The 24,155-nt window shown below is 37.9% G+C and overlaps 1 protein-coding gene across 9 annotated transcripts in view; it reads right to left on the reverse strand.

Moving 5' to 3' along the window:
* PLEKHB2 (pleckstrin homology domain containing B2) overlaps positions 1 to 10,910 on the reverse strand; it is a 99,502-nt gene extending 88,592 nt beyond the window's left edge. For 6 of the 9 annotated variants that reach the window (XR_004955570.1, XR_004955571.1, XM_036236069.1 and 3 more), the window contains exons 1-2: positions 10,810 to 10,910; positions 371 to 415 (exon numbers count right to left, since the gene is read on the reverse strand). Coding sequence is in view for 7 of the 9 variants with exons in the window: in XM_036236069.1 (XP_036091962.1) it covers positions 371 to 407 (37 nt within the window). In the remaining 2 variants the exon portion in view is untranslated. Of the gene's footprint in view, positions 1 to 370; positions 416 to 786; positions 1,288 to 9,713; positions 10,285 to 10,310; positions 10,329 to 10,809 lie in introns of those variants that run through there. The other 3 variants (XM_016125147.2, XM_016125144.2, XM_036236066.1) reach the window with 3 other exon arrangements.
* Between the last annotated feature and the right edge of the window lie 13,245 nt (positions 10,911 to 24,155).

The raw sequence follows: 24,155 nt of genomic DNA on the forward strand, positions 1-24,155 counted from the left end.
TTAATCCCCAGGTAAAGCAGGTATTTCCCACAAAAAAAGCAGTATCTTCATGCTAATTTATCAGCCCAGCTAGGTCAGTCAAGCAGGGCCTCCAGTCAGCCATTAATAATAAAGCATATTAGTGAGAGAAGCAACCAGGAGGAAGTACCACTGTTCCAGGGTTCCTGTCAGTGCAGCAATTTACAAGGACTTCCATGTGCAGATAAACAGTTCAAAGAGTTCTAAAAACTTCCAAGAGGAAACCCAGGGCAACAACATTAACAAGATTTTGCTATTTGTTTTTAAATAGATCTGTTTCAGCAACAAAAATACAGATGTGTCCTAAGGTAACAGTAAACCCAGACCAAGGGGCTCATGGTCATGTACTTACTTTGTCGCAGCAACCATCCACTCTTCACTACTGCCATCTTTTCACCTACAGCAGAAGAAACAGGTAGGTTCAAAATTACACCCGGAAAGGAGGATTGCCCTTCTGAGCTATTTTTACTCACAACACTTCTGATACCAAATGGGTGGGGTTGTTCCACACCAACAACCAATTCCCCAATTCTCAGAACACCAACTGGATGACTACCAACTCAGTTTGATTCTGACACTACCTATCTGGAGTTAGTGTCAGACCTCACAGGTTAAGAGCTCAGTGCTACAAGAGTACTCCCACTTTAAACATAAGTCCTGGCCTCCTGTCATTCTGACCTATGAAGTGAGTGTTCCCATAACCTCCTATCCTCAGATTCAATAATTTGCTAGAATGGATTACAGAACTCAGAAAAGCACTTTACTTACTATTAACTATTTATTATAAAAGTTACCACCCCAAAACAGCCAACTGGAAGAGACAGATGCACAGGGAAAGGTAAGTGGGAAAAGCAGAGCGCTTTCATGCCCTGCAAGTCCCACCCAGCACCTCTGCGTGATCACTAAAACAAAAGCTCTTGAAACCCCGTCATTTAGGGATTAAGGAAGTTTCATTATGTGGGCAAGATTGTTTTATCACTGGCCACTGGTGACTAAACTCAATCTCCAGCCTCTCTCCCCTCCCTGGAGGTCGAAGGATGGGGCTGAAAGCTTTAACCTTCTAATCATAAGGTTTGTTCCTCTGGTAACCCAGTCCCATCCTGAAGTTGTCTAGAGGCCAACCAAAAGTCATTCATTAGCATAAACTCAAGATATGGCTGAAAAGGATTTATTATGAATAGCAAGATTCCTGGCACCTCTATCTCTCAGGAAATTCCAAGAGATTTAGAAGCTCACATATTTCTTACTATAATCATAAAAACACAGCCATCTGGTCTAACTCTCCATCCTCACCCCTTTCAGAGTCAGCTGAAGAAGGGACCAAAGCCATTTTACTTCATTGGCCACCTGGCATTTACCAAATACAGTATCTCTTCAGTGGGGCCAATACAACCCCACCGCACCCCCCCACACACACACACTTCCCACTCTATGCTTTAGCTCAACACCCTGCCCAACTTACTGAGTCTAACTCCACTCAACAAGCATAAAGCAGCCTCAGGCAAATTAAGATTTAGCTCTGTCAAGCATGTGTGGCTTCTCCTAACATGCCCAGTATCCTGGGGCTCTGGGGTCCAGCTGCCTTAGTTTTATCCTAGCTATATACCCAGTTGATATTGCACAGCCCAATCAAGTGTGCACTGCTGTCAGCAGGTGGAGTAGTCAGGTCAGAGCAGAACACCGAAAATCATGAAAAAAAGTTCAATATATTTAACTCCACAAAAATAAAAGTATGAGTGGCAAAAAAAAAAAAAAATTAAAAAGTCAAAATGACCAAGGAAATGATTAAGGAAAAATATTTACAACCAGACAGCAGCAAGGAATTAACTTCCTTCACTTACAAAGCTCACATATAACAGATAGCAGTCACCTGGCAGTTCACAGAAAAAGAAACATGAATGAGCACTAAACTCATAAGACACTCAATTTCTCTCCTAACTGAACAGACAAAAACACAAAATGAAGTTAACAATATTACCTATCAGAAGGGCACAAATGAAAAAAAACTGATACTCAGAAAGGAGGTGTGGTGGCAGGAATGAAAACTGCTGTAACCTTCTGGTTTAAATTTTTAATGTTCGTATAATTTGACCCAGAAATCTCACCATTAATAGGAATACACCTCATTGATATACATGCAGAGGTTCACCAATATACATGTATATTCACTGCAACACTGCTTCTACTGCAAAACACTAGCCTCAACCAAAGTGCCCCCACAATAGAGGACTATTTAACGAGTACATCCACACAACAGGTCATTATGCAAATATGAAAAGGAATGAGGAAGAACAATATGTGCTGATAAGCATATATAGCTGATACTTGCACAATTGTTTTCTGGAAGGAATCATAAAAACTGTTAACTATGGGTATCTCTGAAGAAAGGAATGAGGCAATGCTGCGTATGTATCAGAAGAGAGAATAACTATTCAGTCCCAGTATACCTTTCCATACTACTGAAAATTTTTTTAACAATCAGCATGTATTATAGCCTTTTACTTATTTTTTTTTGAAATCAACAGATATTAATTGAAGGCTGAGATTATGGGCTACTTTTATTTTCTATAGCATTTTTAGGTCTTCTGCTTAAGGCACTAAGGTTTGGAAGATTAGCAAAACAGAGCAAAAGCCCAATTGGACACCTAAAAGAACAAATGAGTTTTAAAGAACAAATGAGTCTTCCTCATTTAATTTTCCTACATCTATGTATGGCTGAATTCTCACTTCTCTCCAAAGCTTTAGAAAAAGAGAAATAATACCTTCATATTTTCATTCAACAAATATTCTTTGAACATATATTGTGCCTAGTCTTGTAGTAAGCACTAAGGATACAGGAGTAACCAAGCCAAACTCTCTACTTTCATTCAGTTTACACTCTAATGGAAGAAACAGGTTAAACTTACAAATTAAAAAGACAGGCAATGGAATATTACAGATAGCATCACATCTCTATAGTGATGAATTATCCCAGAACATAAAACTAGAAGGTATATGCCATATACCATTCATGCCAAATCCCAGATATTTATGTTAAAATTTCTACTGTCATAACATGAATTCTTAGTTTATATCATGTAAAAACAAATATATCTGGGAATAGGCGAATATTACTTGTAGGCAGTAAGAGCTACTAGTTATAACATAATTATAAAACCTGACTGAAATGTCATACAACTCTTTGCTGGTGGTTGTGAAACCAAGTGAATAGTAAAACAGAAAGGAATTTCCTGAGTATTGTGGTAAATTTTTAAAAATTCTTAATGACTCGCTATTAATTTGGCTATATCTGCTATCATTCATAATAGTCAAAATGTCAGGCCAGTGTAAACTGAGATTAAGAGTAGCTTCATATTCAAAGGTCATTAAGAACCTGAGTCCGACAATTTAATGTGGTTAACAACACTAACACCCAAGAAAACAGAGTTAAAAAAAGAGTTTCAAAAAAAAAAAGAAGAATAATTTTAAGGACTTATGTATTTCCTGTTAACTGATTATTACCTATTATTTGGATCAACATCTGAGTCGCCAGATAGCGTGCCTATGTTTTCTTTGGTGTTTCCTTGAAGCAAGGCTGGGTTTTAACTTTTTTAGGTAAGAGGGGCTCAAGGAATGTCAACAAGAGGAAACTGCACAGCTGACTTGAGGATCAATTCCAGGCCACTTGAGTCAAGATTCAAAAGGATCAAAAGAAATTTCTTCATCTAGAGGACTACATTATAAACATATCTTTGATGTGCCTATATCGAATAGTTCAAAACTATTAGAGAAAGAGAAAATTGAATTATAACAAGGGAGAAAGAAATTTAAATTACAATTAGCAACAGAAACCTATGATTTTTTAAAGGGTAATTCTTCTAGGGACTCAATAGTTTCTTATCTGGTATTATCCTATCTACCTTAGTCATTATATGGAACAGTCTTACATGTAACCTAGTGCCCAGATTTTTGTCTCCAGTACTGGCCTCCCCTAAAAGGAGCTAGTGCTCCTTGAAAATCAGCTGGTTACAATTCAGGGACAGAATACCTCAAGAAAAGCCTAAGATGTATATTGTCAAAACAACAATGCTTTTATGAATGCCTTTAGAAACAATAAAGAAGTCAGCCAGTTGAAAAAAGGGCATCCAATGGCCAAACCGTGATGTGAAAATAATAATTACATTAGAACCGACTGAGACTAAAAAGTATCCCAAGTATAAAATAATGATTAAACTGGATACATGACTATAGAACATATTAGGAAAAAACATATACCTTCCAATGTTAGTTCAATTTCACACAACTGGGGGTAAAGGAGAGTTGGTTAAAAAAAAGAAAGCTGAAATATTTTGATTTGTGTAATATCTTCCGCTCACTGGATAATTCATATGGTTATTGTGTTAATATTAAGAGATATTTGCTGTATTTACTGTTTAAGATGTTAGGATTTATTTTTAAGACAAAAAGTAGAGACAGCCAAGTTAAGGACTCAAGTGTACTGAAACTTAGGCAGCACAGAAGACTGTAGCAACGGGCTTTGAACTCACCTAAAACAGGCTGCTGAGGTGAAATGACTCCCTAGAACCTCAGGGATGCATTGAATTTGATTGCCTGCACTTGCTGGACAGGCAATTATAAGCCAGTCCCCAGAAAAATCAGAAAAACCCAAGAGGATATTAAAATCTCAAAATCGGAGCTTCCTAAAGCACCTTGTGAGGTCTTTACTCAGATCAGGCAATATTAGCAGCCATACGGCATCTTATGGGGGGCTGGAGCCAAGGCATTTTGTCCTCTAGCAGAGACTGGAAGGTGAGCAGTAATCTGAGTGCAGGAAAATAAGTTTTTTATCTCCATTAAAGAGATGTGTCTTTTGTCTGTGTCTACTAGCCTCTTCTGTTGGGCATCACACTGGTATCACCACCATCACATGGAGCATATTGCCTTATTAGACTCAGCCTTTGGAAGCAAGAGCAACCTTACCTCTGTCTAGAGTTTGTCCCTTGCCAGACTCCTCCAATGTATCCTGATATCTGACCACAAAGCAGAGGAGCAGGGGACACTGACTGTTACTCAACCTACTCACCCTCAGCCTTACAGAGTACTTACATGCCACCACCTAACATTCATACTCTACCAATTGGCCTAGACCAATTTCTGCTCTTGTATCCTGCTACCCCACCCTGCCTTGAGGTTATTTAGAACCAGTGCTCAGAGGGGAAAAACAGAAAAGGCAGACTTTAAACATCCATCTTTCCACTTCCTCTTCTTTATTATATAGAAATATTACACATTCCTAGAAAATCTATAGTTCTTTTCACTGAACAATGCAACTCATAGGAGTTACCTTCGAAGTCAGAAGGCACATAGTGACACTAAAATATGGATCCAGGACAAAAGATACACCAATAATGTCAAGATTTGCTATTTCCAACATTAATAATGGATTATAAGGAGCATAAACAACTAATTCTTACTTCTTCCCAAAATACAACTAAAATGAGTGTTAAGGGGAAGCAAAACATAAGTCCACAAAAACAAAGAAAATGGCAGCAGAGACAAAAGCAGATGAGATGCTAACAACATTGTAAAAGTTCTAAAATAAATGAACAAGTCTCTGCACCCTAAAGGGAAGCTCACCAAGAGATAAACTTAAAATATACACTTTCAATTCTTCAGTAACTCTCTTAAATAGAAACATATAGCATGTGTCATCAGACATTTGAGAAAATCTAGAGATAAAAGAGATGAAAGAAATAAAAAAATTTAAAAACCTCACAGGAATCAGAGACAATGTAGGGAGCAAAAGATGACTTCAAAAAAATACTATTATCAGAGAAATGATATACAATACTGTATCCAGAAAACAGAGCTCAGGTAAAAATGATAGCCAAAATTTAAAATTCAATAGAAGCATTGTAAAGATCAAGATATAGGAAATATCTATCAAAGAAAAGTCTAAGAGGTGAAAAAAATTAGCAGATGAGCCTGGAATATAAAATTGTCTGCTTATAGGAAAGTTTCACAAATAAACCAGAGAAAACAGTGGAGAAGAAATACGATACAATATTTCCCAGAACAGGACAGATTTCTAGACACAAAAGCTTCAGTGAGGGTCCAGCAGGATGAATTTTAAAAGATCTTCGGTTAGGTATATGAATGAAATTTCAGAACTCTAGCAATAAAGAATAGAACCTAAAAACTTCCCAGAGCAAAAAAAGAGGTCACATATAAAGGATCAGCAAAGAAAGAAAAGTGCATCTTTATCAACAGGGTTGGAAGCTAACAGATTGCTATGTTCAAAGTGCTGAGAGAAATTTATTTCCAAGCCAGAATTCCAAACCCAAATTACCAATCAAGTAGATAAAATAAAGATATTTACACACATGATGAATGATTTACTGTCCGTGTACTGACTCCAGGACCTAGTGAAGAATGTATTCCACTAAAATGAGAGAATAAGCCAAGAGGAACTAGAGGATCCAATAAGGGACCAAGAGAAAGAAAATGCCCAGGACACAGATGAAAGAAGGTTCCAGAGAGACTGCTGTGCAACAAGCTGGAAAAGAAACCAGTCCAGATTGGTGCAGGATACACATTCCAGCAGGAAAAATGGGTACTGGCACTGTCGAAAAGTTTCTAGTAGAGTGAAAAGTGTTTACAAGGTGGCAAAAGTCATATATGGTGGGAAGTCAAAGATTACATCTAAATCAATAGCAATATTATATATTGAAATATAAAAATACTAGTAAAAAGCAGCTAAAAAGGTGAAAATGGTTGTCTCTAGTTAATGGAAAGGGAATGGGCAAGAGACTGATATTTTTTACGCTGAGGTTTAAAGTATTGTGTGGCTTTTCAATCTATGTATTTGCATTATTATGATATGTGAACATGTAAGCAATAATTTACATTATCCTCAAATATGTTTTTAAAATCCTAGATGAAATCCACCTACTTAAAACCTTCAAAATTCTTTGCTTTTGTTTTAAACTGGGGGGTGGAGGGGAGGAATTTAATATATCTTTAGCAACCAAAAATTATAAAGCATAATTTTGATAATATGCTTTTTTCAATTCTAGATACTAATGCTTCAGAGTACATACAGCTTTGGCGTCAAAAGGCCTGCATTTAAATCCTGGCTTGATTACTTATAAATTACCTTGAGCGAGTTACTTAATTTTTCCAAGCCTTAATTTCTTGATCTGTAAAATGAGAACACCAACATCTACTTAACAGGATGTTTGGAAAATTGAGTGAAATAACTTGTAAGTGCTTGGCATACTGCCTGACAGTCACTCAAACTCAATAAATGGTAGCTGCTACCATAGCAATTATTACTACTATTATCACTATTATTTCCTCACTATCTACCTAAAATTTGCCCAAAACATTCTAGAAGACAGATGTACATCAGGCTGTTTCTCAAATGGGTTGGAACACAGTAAGTTAAGATGCTCCTGAGGGTCAAAATTTAAACGGATATACTCTACACGCAAAATAATGATAAAATATCAAACCAAAAACCTTCCCAGAATGCATATCAAATTAGACTCAGGAATGGCTCTTTGCCTTACCTTACTGAATTCCACACCTCTTCATAATGTACCTCAACTTTTCTCTATTATATTCTCCAGCAGGATCTAATATATAAACTAAAACTCATCAGATGAAGTCTAAGTCTTATTTTTGGTCTCTGGAGAATAAAATGCTAGCAGGCTAGTTGTAAAATAGCCACATTACTCACATGCCAATAAAACCTATGAGAAGTTTTAAAATATAAACCATATCCAATAATTCAAATTATCTTAAACATGAACTGAAAACATTTTAAAAGCATTGAATCCAAAAAGAACCAATTTAATAGATGGAAAGAATATTGCCTTTAGAATCTAGTGGTTCTGAGCTTGAAGCTCACGTTACCTTTTACTATGACTCTGGGCAAGATGGTAAATGTCTCTAAGTCTATTTTTTTCTTTTTTACCTATATGACAAGACATTACGAGTTACTTCATGGGTTATTGAGAATTAAATGAGAATAACATGTCCAAAGAGCCCTACAGAAGATGTTTCAAAAGTGAGAACTGCTATAATTACTATTTTGTTCTACAAACTGCAATTCAGGGTTACCTGGTTACGACTGACTCATTCACAATATCCTGGTTCCTCTAGTTAGTGCTCTCTGTACTTGAGCTGTAAAAGTTACTTCCTTATCAAAGAGGAAACCTCCTTCAAGGATGGTAATGTAAAGGCAACAAAAAGTCCCAGGTATACTCCAAAACAGAAGACAAAAAGGATTGGGTAATGCATCATCATTTAGAGGTCAGTTCATATGTAGTGTTGGTCATTTTCAAATAACAACCACTATTTAATAAGCCCAAAACAAACACTCATCAAAGAGCAGAAAAAGGCAAAAGAGTTCAAATTTCTGTACCCATGATCAAATTCAGAATACACGACCAATACATATTAAGACATAACTGGTACAACTGGTCCACTTTTGTAACATTTTTAAAAGATTATTGTACTGTGCAGTTTGGGGTAGTTACTGATACTAATAACATAATTCTTTAATTTAGACATCCAGTACGAAAAAGAAGGCAAAAGAAACCAAGTATTAATATAGGATGGCAAGCTGGGAAGCACAGCAAAGCTTCCAGAGGGAGTCAAGAAAAACCTCTACCTTCTCAGGGAATAAATATGACTATAAGAGTGGTATCTGTTCTTTCTATACCACTGATGTACACATTTCGTAAATTCGGTCCTTGAGTTTTTCAGGAAATACACAGAATGTGCTAACACTATTAAAAATATAATGCTAGTAAAGAACTATTGTCAGGTTCTGAATTCTTTTCTACAGCCTCCTTCAGTGAAACGAACAGTTAACAGTAAATATGTTTAGGTTTTACCTCATAAAGTATAAGGGATATCTGTACCAGTTTTAACTAAATGTTTCAATTGCTTTGGTTGCCAAAGTCAAAGAATAAGAAATTGTGTTAATTATGTCCTGGAGGTTTGCCTGTAAAGCAAGTTCCAGGAAAAATATTTAAAAGTACATTTTGCTTGAGATCATAGAAAAATGTAGTTAGTTAAGCACAAAAGAAATGACAGCTTAAACAATAACAATGGTCACAAGATGTTTATTTTCTGCCTTTTGCTTTAAAGACATTACTGACAAATAATCATGAGATATTTTGCAGAATCTTGGTTCCTCAACTCGGTTAGGTCAGAAAGTTAAAAAGGCTTCAGACAAGATGAAGCCTGGAACTAAATTAGTCAGACTAAGGAAAGCTCAAGAAAACCAATCAGCTTCACCTGACTCGTGACCCCTAACCCTCAATTTCTGCTTTAAAAAGCAGAAAACCACAGGGGAGTTCAAGTTTTAAGCAATAGCTTCTCATTCTCCTGGCTTGGCATCCTGCCGATAAGCAGCTCTAATTCTCTACTGTAAAACTTGGTGTTCAGCCTTTGGCTCTGCTGCAAGTCGAGTGGGCCGACCCTCTTCGGTTTGGTGTTATCAGTTAAGCATTTACTGACCACCTGCGACATGCCAGACACTATCATGTGTGCCAGGATGATCCTGCAAATTATGCTTCATTCTGTCTTCAGAGATTGGGGATGGAAGTGGGGAGTCAAGTAAAGAAATCACTACCAAACCGCAGGCACAAGAGTAGCCCAGACAAGCATCTGCCCGGCCAAAGGGTCTATTTCCAATATCCTACCTCTTATCAATAACCAGCAGCCTTGTGTTAGGAACTTCCAACACCCAGGGAACTCTGAGCACAAGTGAACCAGTAGCAAGCAGGAGCATTCATTTCCACAGTCTGGCCCTCAAGCGCTTCCACTGTACAGCACGTATACACAGAGTTTGGACATTGATTTGCTCGACAAATATTGAAGGCAAAAAGAAAACAGGCAGTTAACAGTTCCAGCTCGAGCTGTAATTCCCCGTGTGACTTAAGTCACTTCCTGCACTGGCATTAAACCAGTGGTTTCCTCAAGACTATGAGACCCAGGGACCTTCCTCCCTTTAGATATAAACGCTCTTCCCTCTTACAGTGGCTCTACCTAGTCCCAGTCAGAGGAGGATCAAAGATTCTCCAAGGACAGGGGTCAAAGGCTTTTGAAATTAACTACATTCTCTTAGATTTTTGTCACTGTAACCGTCCCAACTCACTCCCTTCACTCTAGCTTGAAAAACTGAAATTTTATCATTCGCTCATTTATGAAGAAGCCTCTTCTATGTAAATAACGCTACATTTGATATTTAAAACAAAACAAAACAAACCCGTGCCGACGCGAAATAAAAAATTTCTCACCTCCCCTGGAGTTCCAATCTAGTCGGGTGAGAGAATCGAACGTGAAAAAAAGATTCACTATAAATAACGTACAACCATGCATCTAAAGCTAAAAACACTGCGAAACCTAGAGTAGGGAGAACGAAGCGGGGCGGGCCCACCAGCGAGCGCAAAGCTGCCCCGCTACTCCAGAATCCTAAAGGAGGGCGCAAACCCAGGCGAGAGGAGAGCCGAAAAGGAGCCTCAATCCCACGACCGTAGGACCGAGCCTGGGAAAACTGCGACCCGCGGGGAACACGCGCGAGACGGAGGGGGTAGGGGAACCGGCTTTAAGGGTGGGGAGGAGAGAGCGCAGGCAGGGAGCAGACGGTTGGACCTCTTGGAGGGGCGCGGGGAAGTGGAAAGCTCCAGAGGAGGTTCCAGATGGGCCGATGCCAGGTCAGGAGAGCGGAAGGGGCACGGGAGGTCGGGGGACATCCCAAAGAAGTCCGAGGTCACCCGGATCAGAAGGGACCTTCACCTGTGAGTACAGTCGCTGTGGCCGCTGCAGCTGCGCACCAAACCGCGGAACCAGCGCAAGATCTTCGCGGAATCCTCGACTCCGCCCCCCGTGCGCCTGCGCCTTGGCCGACGGCTCGCGTCCCTCCGCTGGTGCGCATGCGCAAGCCAGGCCTGCGCGCGCAGCCCTGGAATTGAGGTAGTGTCAGGTAGGTTTTGGAGTATCCGAGGTGGGAGGGCAGCGGAGGGCAGCGGAGGGCAGCGGAGGGCAGCGGAGGGCAGCGGAGGGCAGCGGAGGGCAGCGGAGGGCAGCGGAGGGCAGCGGAGGGCAGCGGAGGGGAGGGTCCTGGCCAGCCTTAGGCCTGCTAAAGTACCGGCGTACAGACTTAGCAGGGAAAAGTATAAGCTGAGTCTGGAGTATCCAATAGCACCAGAAGTGAACAATGCTCAGAAAATAAAAGCGTGGAGGCATGTGAGAGGACAAAGGTGTCAACCTGGAAGTGCTCTCAAATGGACAAACCTAGAACGTTTTGAGCAACAAAAGAAATTGCATAGTATTAGATTATAACAGTGTAAAATAAATGACTCCATTCTTCTGTAATAAATGATTAAACAAATTAATGGAGAGAAGAGATGCATCTTCCTTATAGAAGAATTCTAATTAAGCATACTTCATCCAGAGAGGGTATTAATTTCCAACCACACGCCTCTGAGTGTTAACTATGAATAGAGTACAAAGAGTACATTATGGAAAGGAGGAAAAATAACTGCAATGGAGAAACCTGACAAACACCACTCATGGTTAGCATCAACAGTGATAATTCATGTTGATAGTATTTACCCTTGATATGATATAATGAAAATGGCTCTTTTCCTGGGTCTGCTTCGGTCTTCCTCTCCCCAGAAAAGCATAGCTCCAGTCAAACCATGAGGAAACCATCCCACAAATACCAATTGAGAGATATTCCACAAAATGCCCTACCAGTACTGCTCAAAACTATCAAGATCATGAAAAACAAGGAAAGACTGAGAAACTGCCACAAATAATGTGGTGTCTTAGATGAAATCCTGGAACCCAAAATCAAGGATGTTAGTGAAAACATTTTTAAGTTCCAAAAACGTCTTGATTTAAGTTAATAGTCATGATTATAATTTTTTGTTTTGACAATTGTACCATGGTTATGTAAGATGTTAGCATTAAGGGAAACTGAAGAGGATAATATCTTTGTAACTTCAAATCTAAAAATATTCCAACATAAAAAGTTTATTTTTTAAAATACAAGGAAAAGAGAAATTTAATTATCATTGCTGCCAAACTTTTAAGATGCTATTAAGTCCCTGTGGGATCTCCGGGGTGCGGTAAGGATACCTCCTCAGAAGCGGCCTGAGGGAACTTCCTGCAACCCTACTCCTGAACATTTAAGGTTTGGTATCTTTTCTTTATGTAAACTAACTCTCTCTCTCTCCCCATACACACACACACACACACAAAATACACATATATACATATGTGTGTATATGTATGTATGTATATATATGTATGTATACATATACATACATATATATACACACGCACACATACACATGTACTTCAAATACATATATATGTATAGTTTTAAAAATTCCTAAAGAGGTGGTGGGGGGGCACTTTATGCAGGTGAAGAGTTTGCAAATCAGGGAAATGCAGCCTCAGGTGGAAACCAAAAGTGTGCTCCACCAAGACAAAGGGAAGGCCACATTTTATAGAGAAAGTCCCCAACCAGGATCACAATTGATTCAATTTTATGCAAATGAGTTTTCCAAATTTGTACAGTTCTGATTGGTTTTTATAGAGTAGTTCTGATTGGTTGATTTAGATATAAATGGGGATATAATGTTTAGTTTTGGTTGGATAGGGCAGGTCTCGGTTCAATGGTCAAAATACAAAACCATGAACTCCCTTATAATGATTAACTCACAGAGCAGAAGCATAGTACAGGAGGTTGAAAGCTCCATCTATGGTTTTTCCTGAAATGCAGAGTGTGTGAAAATCCTCTGTCAGTGAAGAGGAAATTTGAGGAATTTACATCAAAAAGCTAATCAGCCCTTTTTTCTGCTTCTGTAAATATGCTTGCTGTATGCAGGAGCTCACTTGCACCTTGCTCAACTTGTAAATGTAACTGTTTGTACGCATAGCAGCTCCCGCCTCTTGTAGCACCTTGTACCCTGGCAGATCCCACTTCCTGTCGGTAACCCTTAGCAACTCCTGCCCTTTTCCAATGTCGCTACTTGCAGTCTGCACATAGCAACTCCTGCTTGTTTGTAACAATTTGGGTTCAAACTGACCAATAAGCTTGTGTAAAATTCTTGTAGATAAGGAATTGCAACTGAACACACTGCCCAGATCTTCAAAGCACTAGCTTCTCTAAGACCATGACTAATAAACCTTAGTTCTCCTTTTCTTTGAGTTACTGCTTGGTTTTTCACTGGACTGGGTTGGGGATTTTTTCCACAGCATCAGTCATGGCCACTAGACTCTGGTTATGAATTGGGCCCAGGTAACCATGAAAAGAACTTGTTGGCAGATATACCCCTTCTCAAGATTCAAGTTTCCCACTTTGATATCAAAACCTGTTAGCAGTCAGCATTGACGATCAATCCCATGTGGGCACCAGAGTGGTTTGGCTACCTGCTTCAGGTCCATCCAGCGCCTTGGTGGTACTCCTGAGGTTGGGCAGTAGCTAGTAGAATAACTAGGGCCATTTGCTTACAAGAGGTCTCCCAGGCATCTGTTAAACTCAAAGAAATCATCTGAAGTTGGATTTATGCAGAGTTAGCACAGTGTGAATAGGATTTCTTTATTTCTGTAAAACAGCTAGAACAATTCGGGAGAACTTGAAGAACAAATAAAGGTACTCAATTTGTAACTTTAAGAAAGCTAGGGGCAATTGGTGAAAGGCATTTGGTTTGGGAGTAAAGATTTTAACCATTGTGGATTATAAACACAAAAGGGGATGCAATGGCTTGATGGATCGTTCTATGCTTGCAACCATTGTGCAAGTCTTTACAGGGGGTATTAGGAACCTGGTTATCCAGAACATCAAATGGCTTGACAATGAAGTATATTAAACAAATTAGAACAACAATGAATAGAACATAGGTAATCCAGACCTTAAAAGAATGCTGAGCCCAGTTGGGAGCCAGCTGAAAATATCAGAAAATCTAAAGCCTAATCAGTTAGTGTCACTTGCAATGAAACTGGAATTTTTCTTAAGGGATTTTGCAAGTTTAGGAAGCTTAGTTCTTTCTAATTCTACCCAGGGAATAAAAGGTATTTATCCATGTTCAGCAAGAGGTATCAGCTATGCAAAAACTCTTCATTGGGCTGTTAGTAGATCATCTAAAGCACTCCTATTGTCAAGGACTACTTGAGCTAAGGAATCTTCATTGAACTTTGAGGACTCTAGCAACTAAATGGGCTATTCTGATAACTGTTATGGATAGATTTGACATCATTATATCTAATCGAGCAGTGCCAAAGCCAGTTCATGAGCCTACATACAATTCTAAGGATCGAAATTTATTAATCTCAAATTTTCTACTCAAGGTTCAACTACATCTGAGAAGAGTTAAAGGAAGCAAACTAGAACCATAGTCTTACATGCTTTTCTATGTTTTTTACTGATGACATTCAAAAATTGTTTATGCCTGGACTTATATACTCTATACATAAATTAGTGTTGGAACTTATGGAAATTACCATTTACATCTGCAGGACCAGAATCATATAGGAATTACAAATAGAAATAATAATCTGTTTACCATGTAAATAGCTGTTTGTGAATTTTTTTTCTCCCTCTTTGATTCTACCTCCCCTCCCCTATGGATGTTGCCATTTCCCCTTAAGAACTGGATCTCCCACTGGGGGTATGGTCCGTGGCTCCACCTGAGGCACAAACCCAGGACCTTCTGTGTGCAAAGCAGACGTGCTAACCACTACGCTATGAAGCCACCCCTGTGAACTTTTTAATAGTTAATAGAATAAAATATTTATGGACATAGTACCAAGCTGTAGCCAAATTACACCAATTAGTAAGAAGCTCAAATTTCTAAGGATGAAAATCCAATATCCCTGAATTTTTAAGCATTCATCTCAACATTAACGTGATTTCATCTAAAGATTATCTCATTAGAAGAGACGTTTTAAATTCTCTTCCCCTTCCAATACATCATCATACTCTCAAGAGATGGAATTTTACCCAATTTTATCCATTCTCATGAATCTGATATGTTCTATTGCATACTAAGGTAAGTGATCTGAAGGATTCAATAAATTGATTTCTAGAATCCAAAATATTAATGGTGTTGTACAATAACCCTGTCTTCCAGAAAACCATGTCTCTAGTTGAAATATATTGCTGGATTAATGAGAAATTAAGACTGGCTGCCAATGAAGTTAGACTTTTCCCTAATTATCAGATAAGTTTGACCTTCTCTATTACATTTCTTTGTGAATAGGACCAGGTCTCATTTTTTTTTTTAATATATCCTCTATAGGAACCACCTGAGTGTTGGGCAAAAATATCTATTCAAAGGTTGTAGAGAAATAGGAACCCTCATACACTACTGGTGGAACTGCAAATTGGTTCAACCAGTATGGAAAACAATATGGAGGTCCCTCAAAAAACTAAGAGTTGACCTCCCATATTATCCAGCAATCCCTCTACTGAGTATTAACACCAAAGACTTGAAAATTCAAATTCGAAAAGATATTTGTACCCCGATGTTCATTGCAGCATTATTCACAGTGGCCAAGACATGGAAGCAACTGAAGTGTCCTACAGTAGATGATTGGCTAAGAAGCTGTGGTACATATGTACAACGGAATATTACTCAGCCACAAGAAGAGATGAAATACTGCCATTTACAACAACATAGATAGACCTTGAAATAATCATACTAAGTGAAATAAGCCAGACAGAAAAGGTTGAAAATCACATATCACTTCTTATATGTGGGATATAAACCTAAAACCAACAAACGAATAGGATAAACAAACAGAGACTATGGACATAGACAATGGATTAGTGGTTACCAGAGTGGCAGAGGGAGGGGAAAATAAAAAAAATAAAATGTTAAAAAAATTATGTACATATAGTATGAAAAAGTAAATAAATAAACTGGCATTTTAAAAAAGAAAAAATATCTACTCAAGGAAATAATAGGTGATGGAAGCTTGAACTGAATCAGGGATGAATGTAGTCATGGTGAAGCCTTGTTTTATCCATCACTCAAAGGCAGTCCCCAGAGTTAATCTCTGATGCTGTCACTGAAGAACAGATATTGTCTCCTACCATTGTCTAATAGAGACGATGGGCCTCTTCATTTCTTTCTCTTAGTCACTAAGAGAATATACATGAGCATGAGTACCACTTGGTAGATGATAACTGGAAGAACATTTTTTGGTCTCAGAGGAAGTACCAATTCATCTTATGGCACACTTTAATTTAAATAATACAATTTGTAGAACCACTAACTTTTAAAATTACATTAAATATTATCCATACTGATAAATATTTAAAATGTTAGGTTTATTCTTTTTGACACCACTTAAAATATATTTTGTTTTTTAACATTGGCATGAGGTAAAAGATCAAAATTCACACAAGGAAGTCATCTTCAAAATATTGAATTCAATACAGTTAGAAAAATAAGTTACAGCCTTAAGCTGGTAGATTAACTACTGTCATTTTATTACCTTTATCTAAAAAAAAGTGTCTTATATTTGAATGTGAAACTACAATTCTCCTTAATAACTATTTCCCCATTAAGTGGTATGTAAAACTACTGGATTGTCAGTTGCCATGGCACAGAGACAGACATGCTGAATAAGACTGTATCCTGCGATGGTGGCTTTAGAGGGGAGATTTTGTAAAATCAACAAGAAAGTTAGGTAGGAATGGTCAAGTAATTACTAACACGAAAAACTATGGGATCATCAATTCTTCCAAGGTAGAGGTAGATGTTGAATGACAATCCAGGATTTAAACAAGTTCTCTAGGCAGCTAAAGTTTGAGAGCATTGTATCACAATATTTTTATGCCAAGTTTTTCCACTTACAATGATTAAAACAGCAAGAATCGGGAAGTACTCCACAGTCAAAAGTTAATGATATAAGGTGCTATGGGGTCCCTAACCCCTGGGCCACAAACCAGTACCAGTCTGTGGTCTGTTAGGAACTGGGCCACCCAGCAGGAGGTGAGCCAGCAGGAGGGGAGCCAGCGAAGCTTCATCTGCAACCGCTCCGCAGCACTAGCATCACTGCCTCAGCTCCACCTCAGATCATCAGACATTAGATTCTCATAGGAGTGCCGGTCCTTGGTGCCAAAAAAGTTGGGGACCACTGATGTAGAACATAGAAAAAGTGACCAACCAGCTTGTCACAAGAGAATTAAGTTCATCAATATATCCTGGAATATAATTATGGCAATTATGAAATAAACATAAGTATTATGCATAGCAGGAGTCAACTTTACTGGTCTGGTCCCAGATCTTGGGAAAGGCCATCTGCTTCAAGTTCTGTCTGCTCTGGATAACTCTAACTTGAGGTCTCCTATAGCATGGAATGTACAGTCAGGCAAATGAGATGCAACTGTGAGATCCTTTTTAAATGAAAAACATAAATCCATGAATCAATACCTTTTAACTTCGCAGCACAGGAATTAGTTAACAATGCCTGCTATAGTCCTTTTCAGCAAGGCTAGAGATTCCTCTCCAGGTTTATAGGCAATGAGGATTGATGTTTTCTTCTCCCAAGATTGTGCTGCGGAAAGATTGGTCTATGCACTTGGAGTTAATTTCAAGGGCTTTTATGATGAGTCAGAATGTTTCCTTACTAAGGCAGGTTTGCGCATTCCCTGATGTAGTCTTATAGGTCTCCTGGTAATGCTTTTAAAAGGAGACAATTGATATTTACCAAAGAGAGTAGATCTTAGGTTAAAAATACCAAGGGAAGAGTTTTAGGCTAATGCAGGTTAAAAAGATTCAACAAGTTTTGCCAACTGAATTTTGATTGTCTCATCAGTTTATTCTATAAAACCAGAAGAATGGGGATGATAAGTGCCATGTAAATGGTGCAATATGGGCCAAGTTTTGAATACCTGGTGATAATTTGTCTTGTAAAGTAGGTTCCCTGATTGTTATGGAGCTCTGTGGGAATTTTCTCAGTAGGAAAAATCTATTATGAAAGTATTTTAGTAATGGCTGCAGCTGTAGCTCTCTAAGATGTGAATGCTTCTACTCAATAAGAATACATACAAATCATCATTTGTACATTTTTTTTCTTGAGCAGAGTTGATTGGATTAAAATCCACTTCGCAAACCTCAAAATTCTAAATATCAAATAGGCCTAATTAGTTTAATTTCTTACTTTTGTAAAGAGAGAGAAATTTCCTTCAAAATGCTTTAGGAATCCATGTGAAGAATTTCAAAGTAATCTTTAAAGATCAAGTTTCTATTTAAATTATGAAATTTGGTGAATTTGTTAAACATCTACTTAAGTAATAAGGATCATAGGTCACTGTAAATAATACCAAAATCATCGTAGGCAATTACAGAAAGTTTAATGTTGTAACAAAGAGATAAAACCAAGTTCTAATTCTGTATTAGGTATTTTTGATATTGTTAACCTAAAAATAAAAGGCTTTTCAAAATGAGAGGCAACAGGCATTTATTTGAGATTAAAAAAATAGCTAGTGGGAAACACTAATTCAGGCAGATACCCAAATGATGTTCCTTCCTATTAGGACCCAAAGACAAGGGGTAGTTTTGAGAAGGGGAAGGGAAAGAATTGTATCAGTAGAAGAAAGGAATTTCCATTGATGCAGACAACATAGCAAAATGACACTAATTCTAAAGAATGTTTTTAATCTTTAGTCCAATAGTCATAATCACTATTCCCTTGTTATCTCACCTTGCAAACACTTCTGTGGGGTGCAAGGTTGCTTTAATCCCGGTCTAAAGGCAATTTTGCCCTGTTTTAACATTTCAAAAGTTTGAGGCATAGAATGTGCAAGGAAGTTCCTCTGGCATGGTAGCATCGGCTCCATTTTAAAGTGGCTCCATTTATTATTTATTGACAATATTAAAAGAAAGTTAACTTAAATAAATCCATTCCAATATTAGCTAATTTGACTTTACATAAGATTTCCTTTTCAAAAATGTAAGATTGGAGATTTAGTGTGCAATTTTGCAAGGCTGGAAGGGCACAAGATACCTCAGATTAAGATCCAGACACTATGACAAAGCCTGAGTAGGATATAATAGTGATTGAAAATAATTGCATATGAAAAATAAGATATGTGTGCTTGGGAAAATGGAAATGCATTTTAATTAAAGTAAAAGAAAGTAATTTTGTCCTAAAGTAAAACAATTGTTCCAGAATAAGAAAGGAAAAAGTAGGACAAAGCTGAAAATTTTATGAAAGTAGTGAAAGGTTTAAATCTTTCCACTGTCTGCCAGTCCAAGAGCTACAGATCAGTGGGCAATCAGATGCCCTTTCCTTTTCTCTCTTTTTTTTTTTTAGATGCCCTTTTCTAACCTCAGGTCTTCTTTAAAGTTTAATTTAATTTATCATTTCACATAATTTAGAAAACTTTAAGTTTTCAAATAACCAAAGAATTTTGGAATACTACTTACCGAATAGTACACCTAGAAACTCTTATCCCATTTATCTCTAAGTTAACCATATTTTTTTAAATAATTGTTTTTAGATTACTCCTGAAGATTGTGCCCTTGAGTGCCTTTAGTGTGAGTGTCGTCACAAACTTGGAGAGGGCTAAGTCTAAATCTGAAGGCCTGCCACCACATGTGCCAAATACACAACTAGATGAAATTTCCTTTCCTTGGTTTGCCACCCCATGGACTAAACACAAATTATATGGGGCAGGGGGATCCATCTCAGTCCAAAAACATATGGACTAAGGCTAAAACTGAATGAGGGTCCCATACCTAAAGTGAGATAAGTCTCTGAGACCTCAACTGAAAATGTGGGAGACCTTGGATCCAAGAGTACCTACCTGAGACCATCAGGCACTGCTGAGAAAACAACAAAGCTTAATAGACTCATGCAGGGACCAATGCATTGGTTCAAGATTGCACTGGGAGGAAAGTTGGGTGTCACTTCAGATCCACCACTGCCACCAAAGTCATGTCAACAAAAATTCCCAAAGAGGCATGAAAAAAGAAGATGCTTTATTCAGGTGGCACAGGTAGCCATGCAGTTACTGCCCCAATTTTACAGGCCTGGTTCTCAATGCCTTTCTCCTCTCCCCTATTAAACATTAACTTTTGAGACTGAATATTTTTTTTAAAGAAAAGGTCTATTGAGCTATATGCCAGCCAGAAAAAAGATCAGGTTTTGGAACATGCAATCTAAATCACCAGCAGCAGAGCTAGAAAAAGAAGACAAACATGTCTGCCATACTGAGATTGATGGGACTCTTTCATGCAATGAATTTTGAGAAGAAAAATGTAAGTTGCTTTGAAAGCATTTACTTAGGCTAAAGATAAAGGGGGCAATAAAAGGTGAAGTGGGGCTAGTTCTGGGATAGGTGTATTGTCCATAAGGAAGAAGTGTGTGTTGATTTTTGGTTAGTTGTGGGTAACAGTCCAGAAAGTTCATGCACAATCAGGATGCAGTAGTGCCTAGTGGTTGGCTATTCTCTCTAGATAAAGGCCTGGAAATTGATTAGAAGTTTCAACACGCATTCAGGAATGTGAGCAGTCTTTTCTGACCATGGCTTTCTTCACTGATTAGCTCTCCTTTTCTCTTCTTCCCACCCTCTGGCTTGCTGTAATTTAATTTAGAACATCTTAGATTGTAGATCTTTATTTTCTTTTCAAACTGCCCTTCCCCCCAACCCATCTTAACCTGCTCTGGTTTGCAGCAATTTCTGCCTTTTGAACTATCCACATGAAAGTGAGTTCCTACCCTCCCAAACCCACTAAGGCCTCTAACTACCGCTTAAGTTGGTTGTGCTGCTTCCATTTCATAGAAGCCTAAGGAGAGAATAGAAGACAAAAGTGTGTTTTTAGTGTATCATCTTGAATCAGAAAGCTCCATCCCAATTGCTTTCTATCATTCGTATTCAACCGTCTCAAGGTGTCTGCTTAGCTGATAGCACCCTTAAATTGTTTCCCAGAATTATTTGAGATTCATTCTTTTAAAAATACATTTTATTTTACCTTAATAGGGCCTCTATGTGCTGAACCAAAACAGAGTTTTGCACTCTCTGCACACTTTAAATTCAGGCCTTCTGAGGCCACTGTTTTTACTTTCTGAGCTTTCCAATTTCATTGTGCATGCTTGCTTTCTATTTCTTGTGTTTGTGTTTGTTGATAGTCCACCTTAAAAGACCATTAAAGGTGAGGATCTCAACAATCTCAGATACAGTAGAATTTATTCTGTGACTGATTATAAACTGATTTAAAAAACAGATTCAAAGTAATTCTTACAACATGCAAAAGCTTTAGCCATCTGAGCAAAACCTTAACTTAGTCCATTTGCCAGGAACATAATTTGGATCCACTTTTTTTTTGGAGTTTTATATTATCGTGCCTGGGACATAACTAATGTTTGTAAAATAAAAGATATGAGATCTCTGCCTGTGTTTATTTCTATGTTTATATACATATATGTGTGTATGTTTTAGATATGTTATATTTCTACTGCTGACTGGTATGGCCAAACTCAAATTAGATTGCAAAGGAGCCTTATCCAATTGGCTTAAAACAAATGAACACTTATATGAATCACAGAAAGTAACCCAATTGCTTTTAAGTGTTTGTGATCTAGGATTAACTTTTAGTGAATAAAAACTAGCTTAAGGTTGTTAATTTAATTTCAAAAGACATATAGTCGTCCATTGTTCTGCTAGTTTTGGGGAGAACAGATCAGATGGAAACGCAGGATAATAAATTTGGAAATCTTAGTGCACCATTTGCAAGACTAGAAGGGCATTAGTTATCTCACATTAAGATCCAGAAACTTCTGACAAACTCTGATTTGTTTGTTATGGTGATTGCAAGTGATTACATATGGAAAATAAGATATGTGTGGTTGATAAAAGAAGATATAAGGAAAGTAAATGCATTTTAGTTAAAGGATGAGGAAGTAATTTTGTCCTAAAGTAAAATGATTGTTCCAGAACAAAAAAGGGAAATGTTAGCATAAAAAGCTGAAAAGTTTATAAAAGTTGCAAAAGGGTTATGGAAATTACAGAAAGTCAAGAAAAAGGAATGTTGAAAAAGAAACCTTATGTATGGTCAAGCAAACTAAGATTGGGATATTAATTTAAGTTAATTTCTTGTAATATCAAAAGTATTCTGATACAGAATTGGAATTGGGTTTCTCTCTCTTTTAAAAGGACAAAGATTCCCTCTACTATTGGCACTCTATTCACAAGAAATTATTAAGGGAAATTAAAGATTGTAGATCTTATTAAAATTATTCCTGCACTCTATATTGTTGGGTCTTTGATTGCTTAAGTAAACAAAGGCTTTGTAATATTAAAATAATTAAATTTTGCTTCTATCAATTTAACTTTCTGTATTTCTTGTGAAGTCTTTAATTGTCAGCATGATTAAATGGATAGTTAAAGTAAGGGACTCTCCTTACGAAGAGAGGAAATTAAAGTAATTAGTGCTATTTGAAATTCTGGAGTTCTAAGAGTTGGAAAGTATATTGTAATCCAATTTTCGCCTCCTCGATGATAAAAATATACTAGTAATGTTTTGTATGTATTCTCATTGGGTAGAAGTATTTCTATGTCAGAGGGCTACAACAGCAGCAATTAGTAAAATATTTCTAGAAAGGATTTTTCCTGCTTGAAAATCCCCACAGAGCTCCATAGCAATTGGGGACCCAGTTTACAAATTCTATACCAGGTATACAAAATTTGGCTGATATTGCAGCATTTGTATTGAGCTTATCTTCCTCAGTCTCCCAGTTTTATAGAACTAATGAGGTAGTCAAAATTCAATTGGTGGAACTTGAATATTTTTATCTACTTTGGCCTAGAGCCTTTCCCTTGGTATTGCTTAACCTAAAGCTACTCCCTTTGGTAAATATCAATGGTTTCTTTTTAACATCATTACTGAAAAACCTATAAGACTAGATGAGGAAAGGCACAGACCTACCCTATTAAGGAAATTTTATAACCTATTGTAAGGAACTGGGGAAAGCCCTCAAAAAGAATACAAGTTTGTAGAACAATCTTTTCACAACACGGTCTCAAAAGATGAAGACCTCAAACTTCATGGCCTGCAGCCTGTGGATACAGTCTGTTGAAAGGACATCTTGACAAAGATTTCCCCCAGCCTCGCTGAAAAGGCATTGTTAACTAACACTTGCACCACCAAGGTAAAAGGTATTGATTTTTGGATCTATGTTTCTCATTTTAAAAGGCTTCCATACTTGCACCCCATTTGCCTGACTGTATCTCCCAGCCTATAGGAGACCTCAAGGTAGAATTATCCAGAGCAGATGGATTTTGAAGCAGACAGCTTTTCCCAAGATGTAAAACCAGCCCACTAAAGGCAACTTCTGCTCTGCATAATCCTTATGTTCATTTTGTTGTTGTCATAATGATTATATTCCCGGGTATAATACTGATCTTAATTGTCTTACATCATGCTGATCACTTTCCCTGTGTTCTAGATTCTCCTATCATTAACAGTACTTCCTGGTTTTTATTTTAAACCCTGTAAATAGGAAACCTTGGCATAAATATTCTGACAGTACTCTCAAACCTTAGTCTCCTCAGGGAACCAATCTGAATTCTGGATTGCCAGTTGTTGGTTGCCTCTACCTCAACCATCTATAGCTTTACTCTTAATTTTACAAAACACCTCTTTGTAAAGCCACTATGGCAGGAAACAGCCGTATTTAGTATGTCCCTGCCTCTCAACCATTGAAATTGACATTCCAGTAATTTTGCTGCAGGATTCTTGAATGGAGAGACGGGACACTGAGGCTATAAGCAGGAAGCAGCATTTATTGATGCCGGCACCGGCTCAGAAGATTCTTATCCAAAGGCTGAGCCCCGATAGTAACATAATGGGCAGTTTTATAGTCTTGTCATTCCTACACAGCTACAGATATAAGGAAGAACATTGATTGGTTGGCAAGCTATGAGAAAACTGATGTTAGCCGGAGAGTCCTTGGAGGGGCAAGGGGCAGTCAGGAACGAACTTGTTCGAGCAGGAAATGGCCACGCAGGGTAAGGCTGCCACATTCCCTCTCTGATGCTTAGACCCAGGACTGGGTCAGAGTATCATCTCCTTGTTCTAATTTTTGTTTTAGAGGCTGGTACCGCCATTGCATGAGGA

The sequence above is a fragment of the Rousettus aegyptiacus genome, unplaced genomic scaffold (genome assembly GCF_014176215.1).
Source record: "Rousettus aegyptiacus isolate mRouAeg1 unplaced genomic scaffold, mRouAeg1.p scaffold_m13_p_2, whole genome shotgun sequence".
Lineage (NCBI taxonomy): Eukaryota > Metazoa > Chordata > Mammalia > Chiroptera > Pteropodidae > Rousettus > Rousettus aegyptiacus.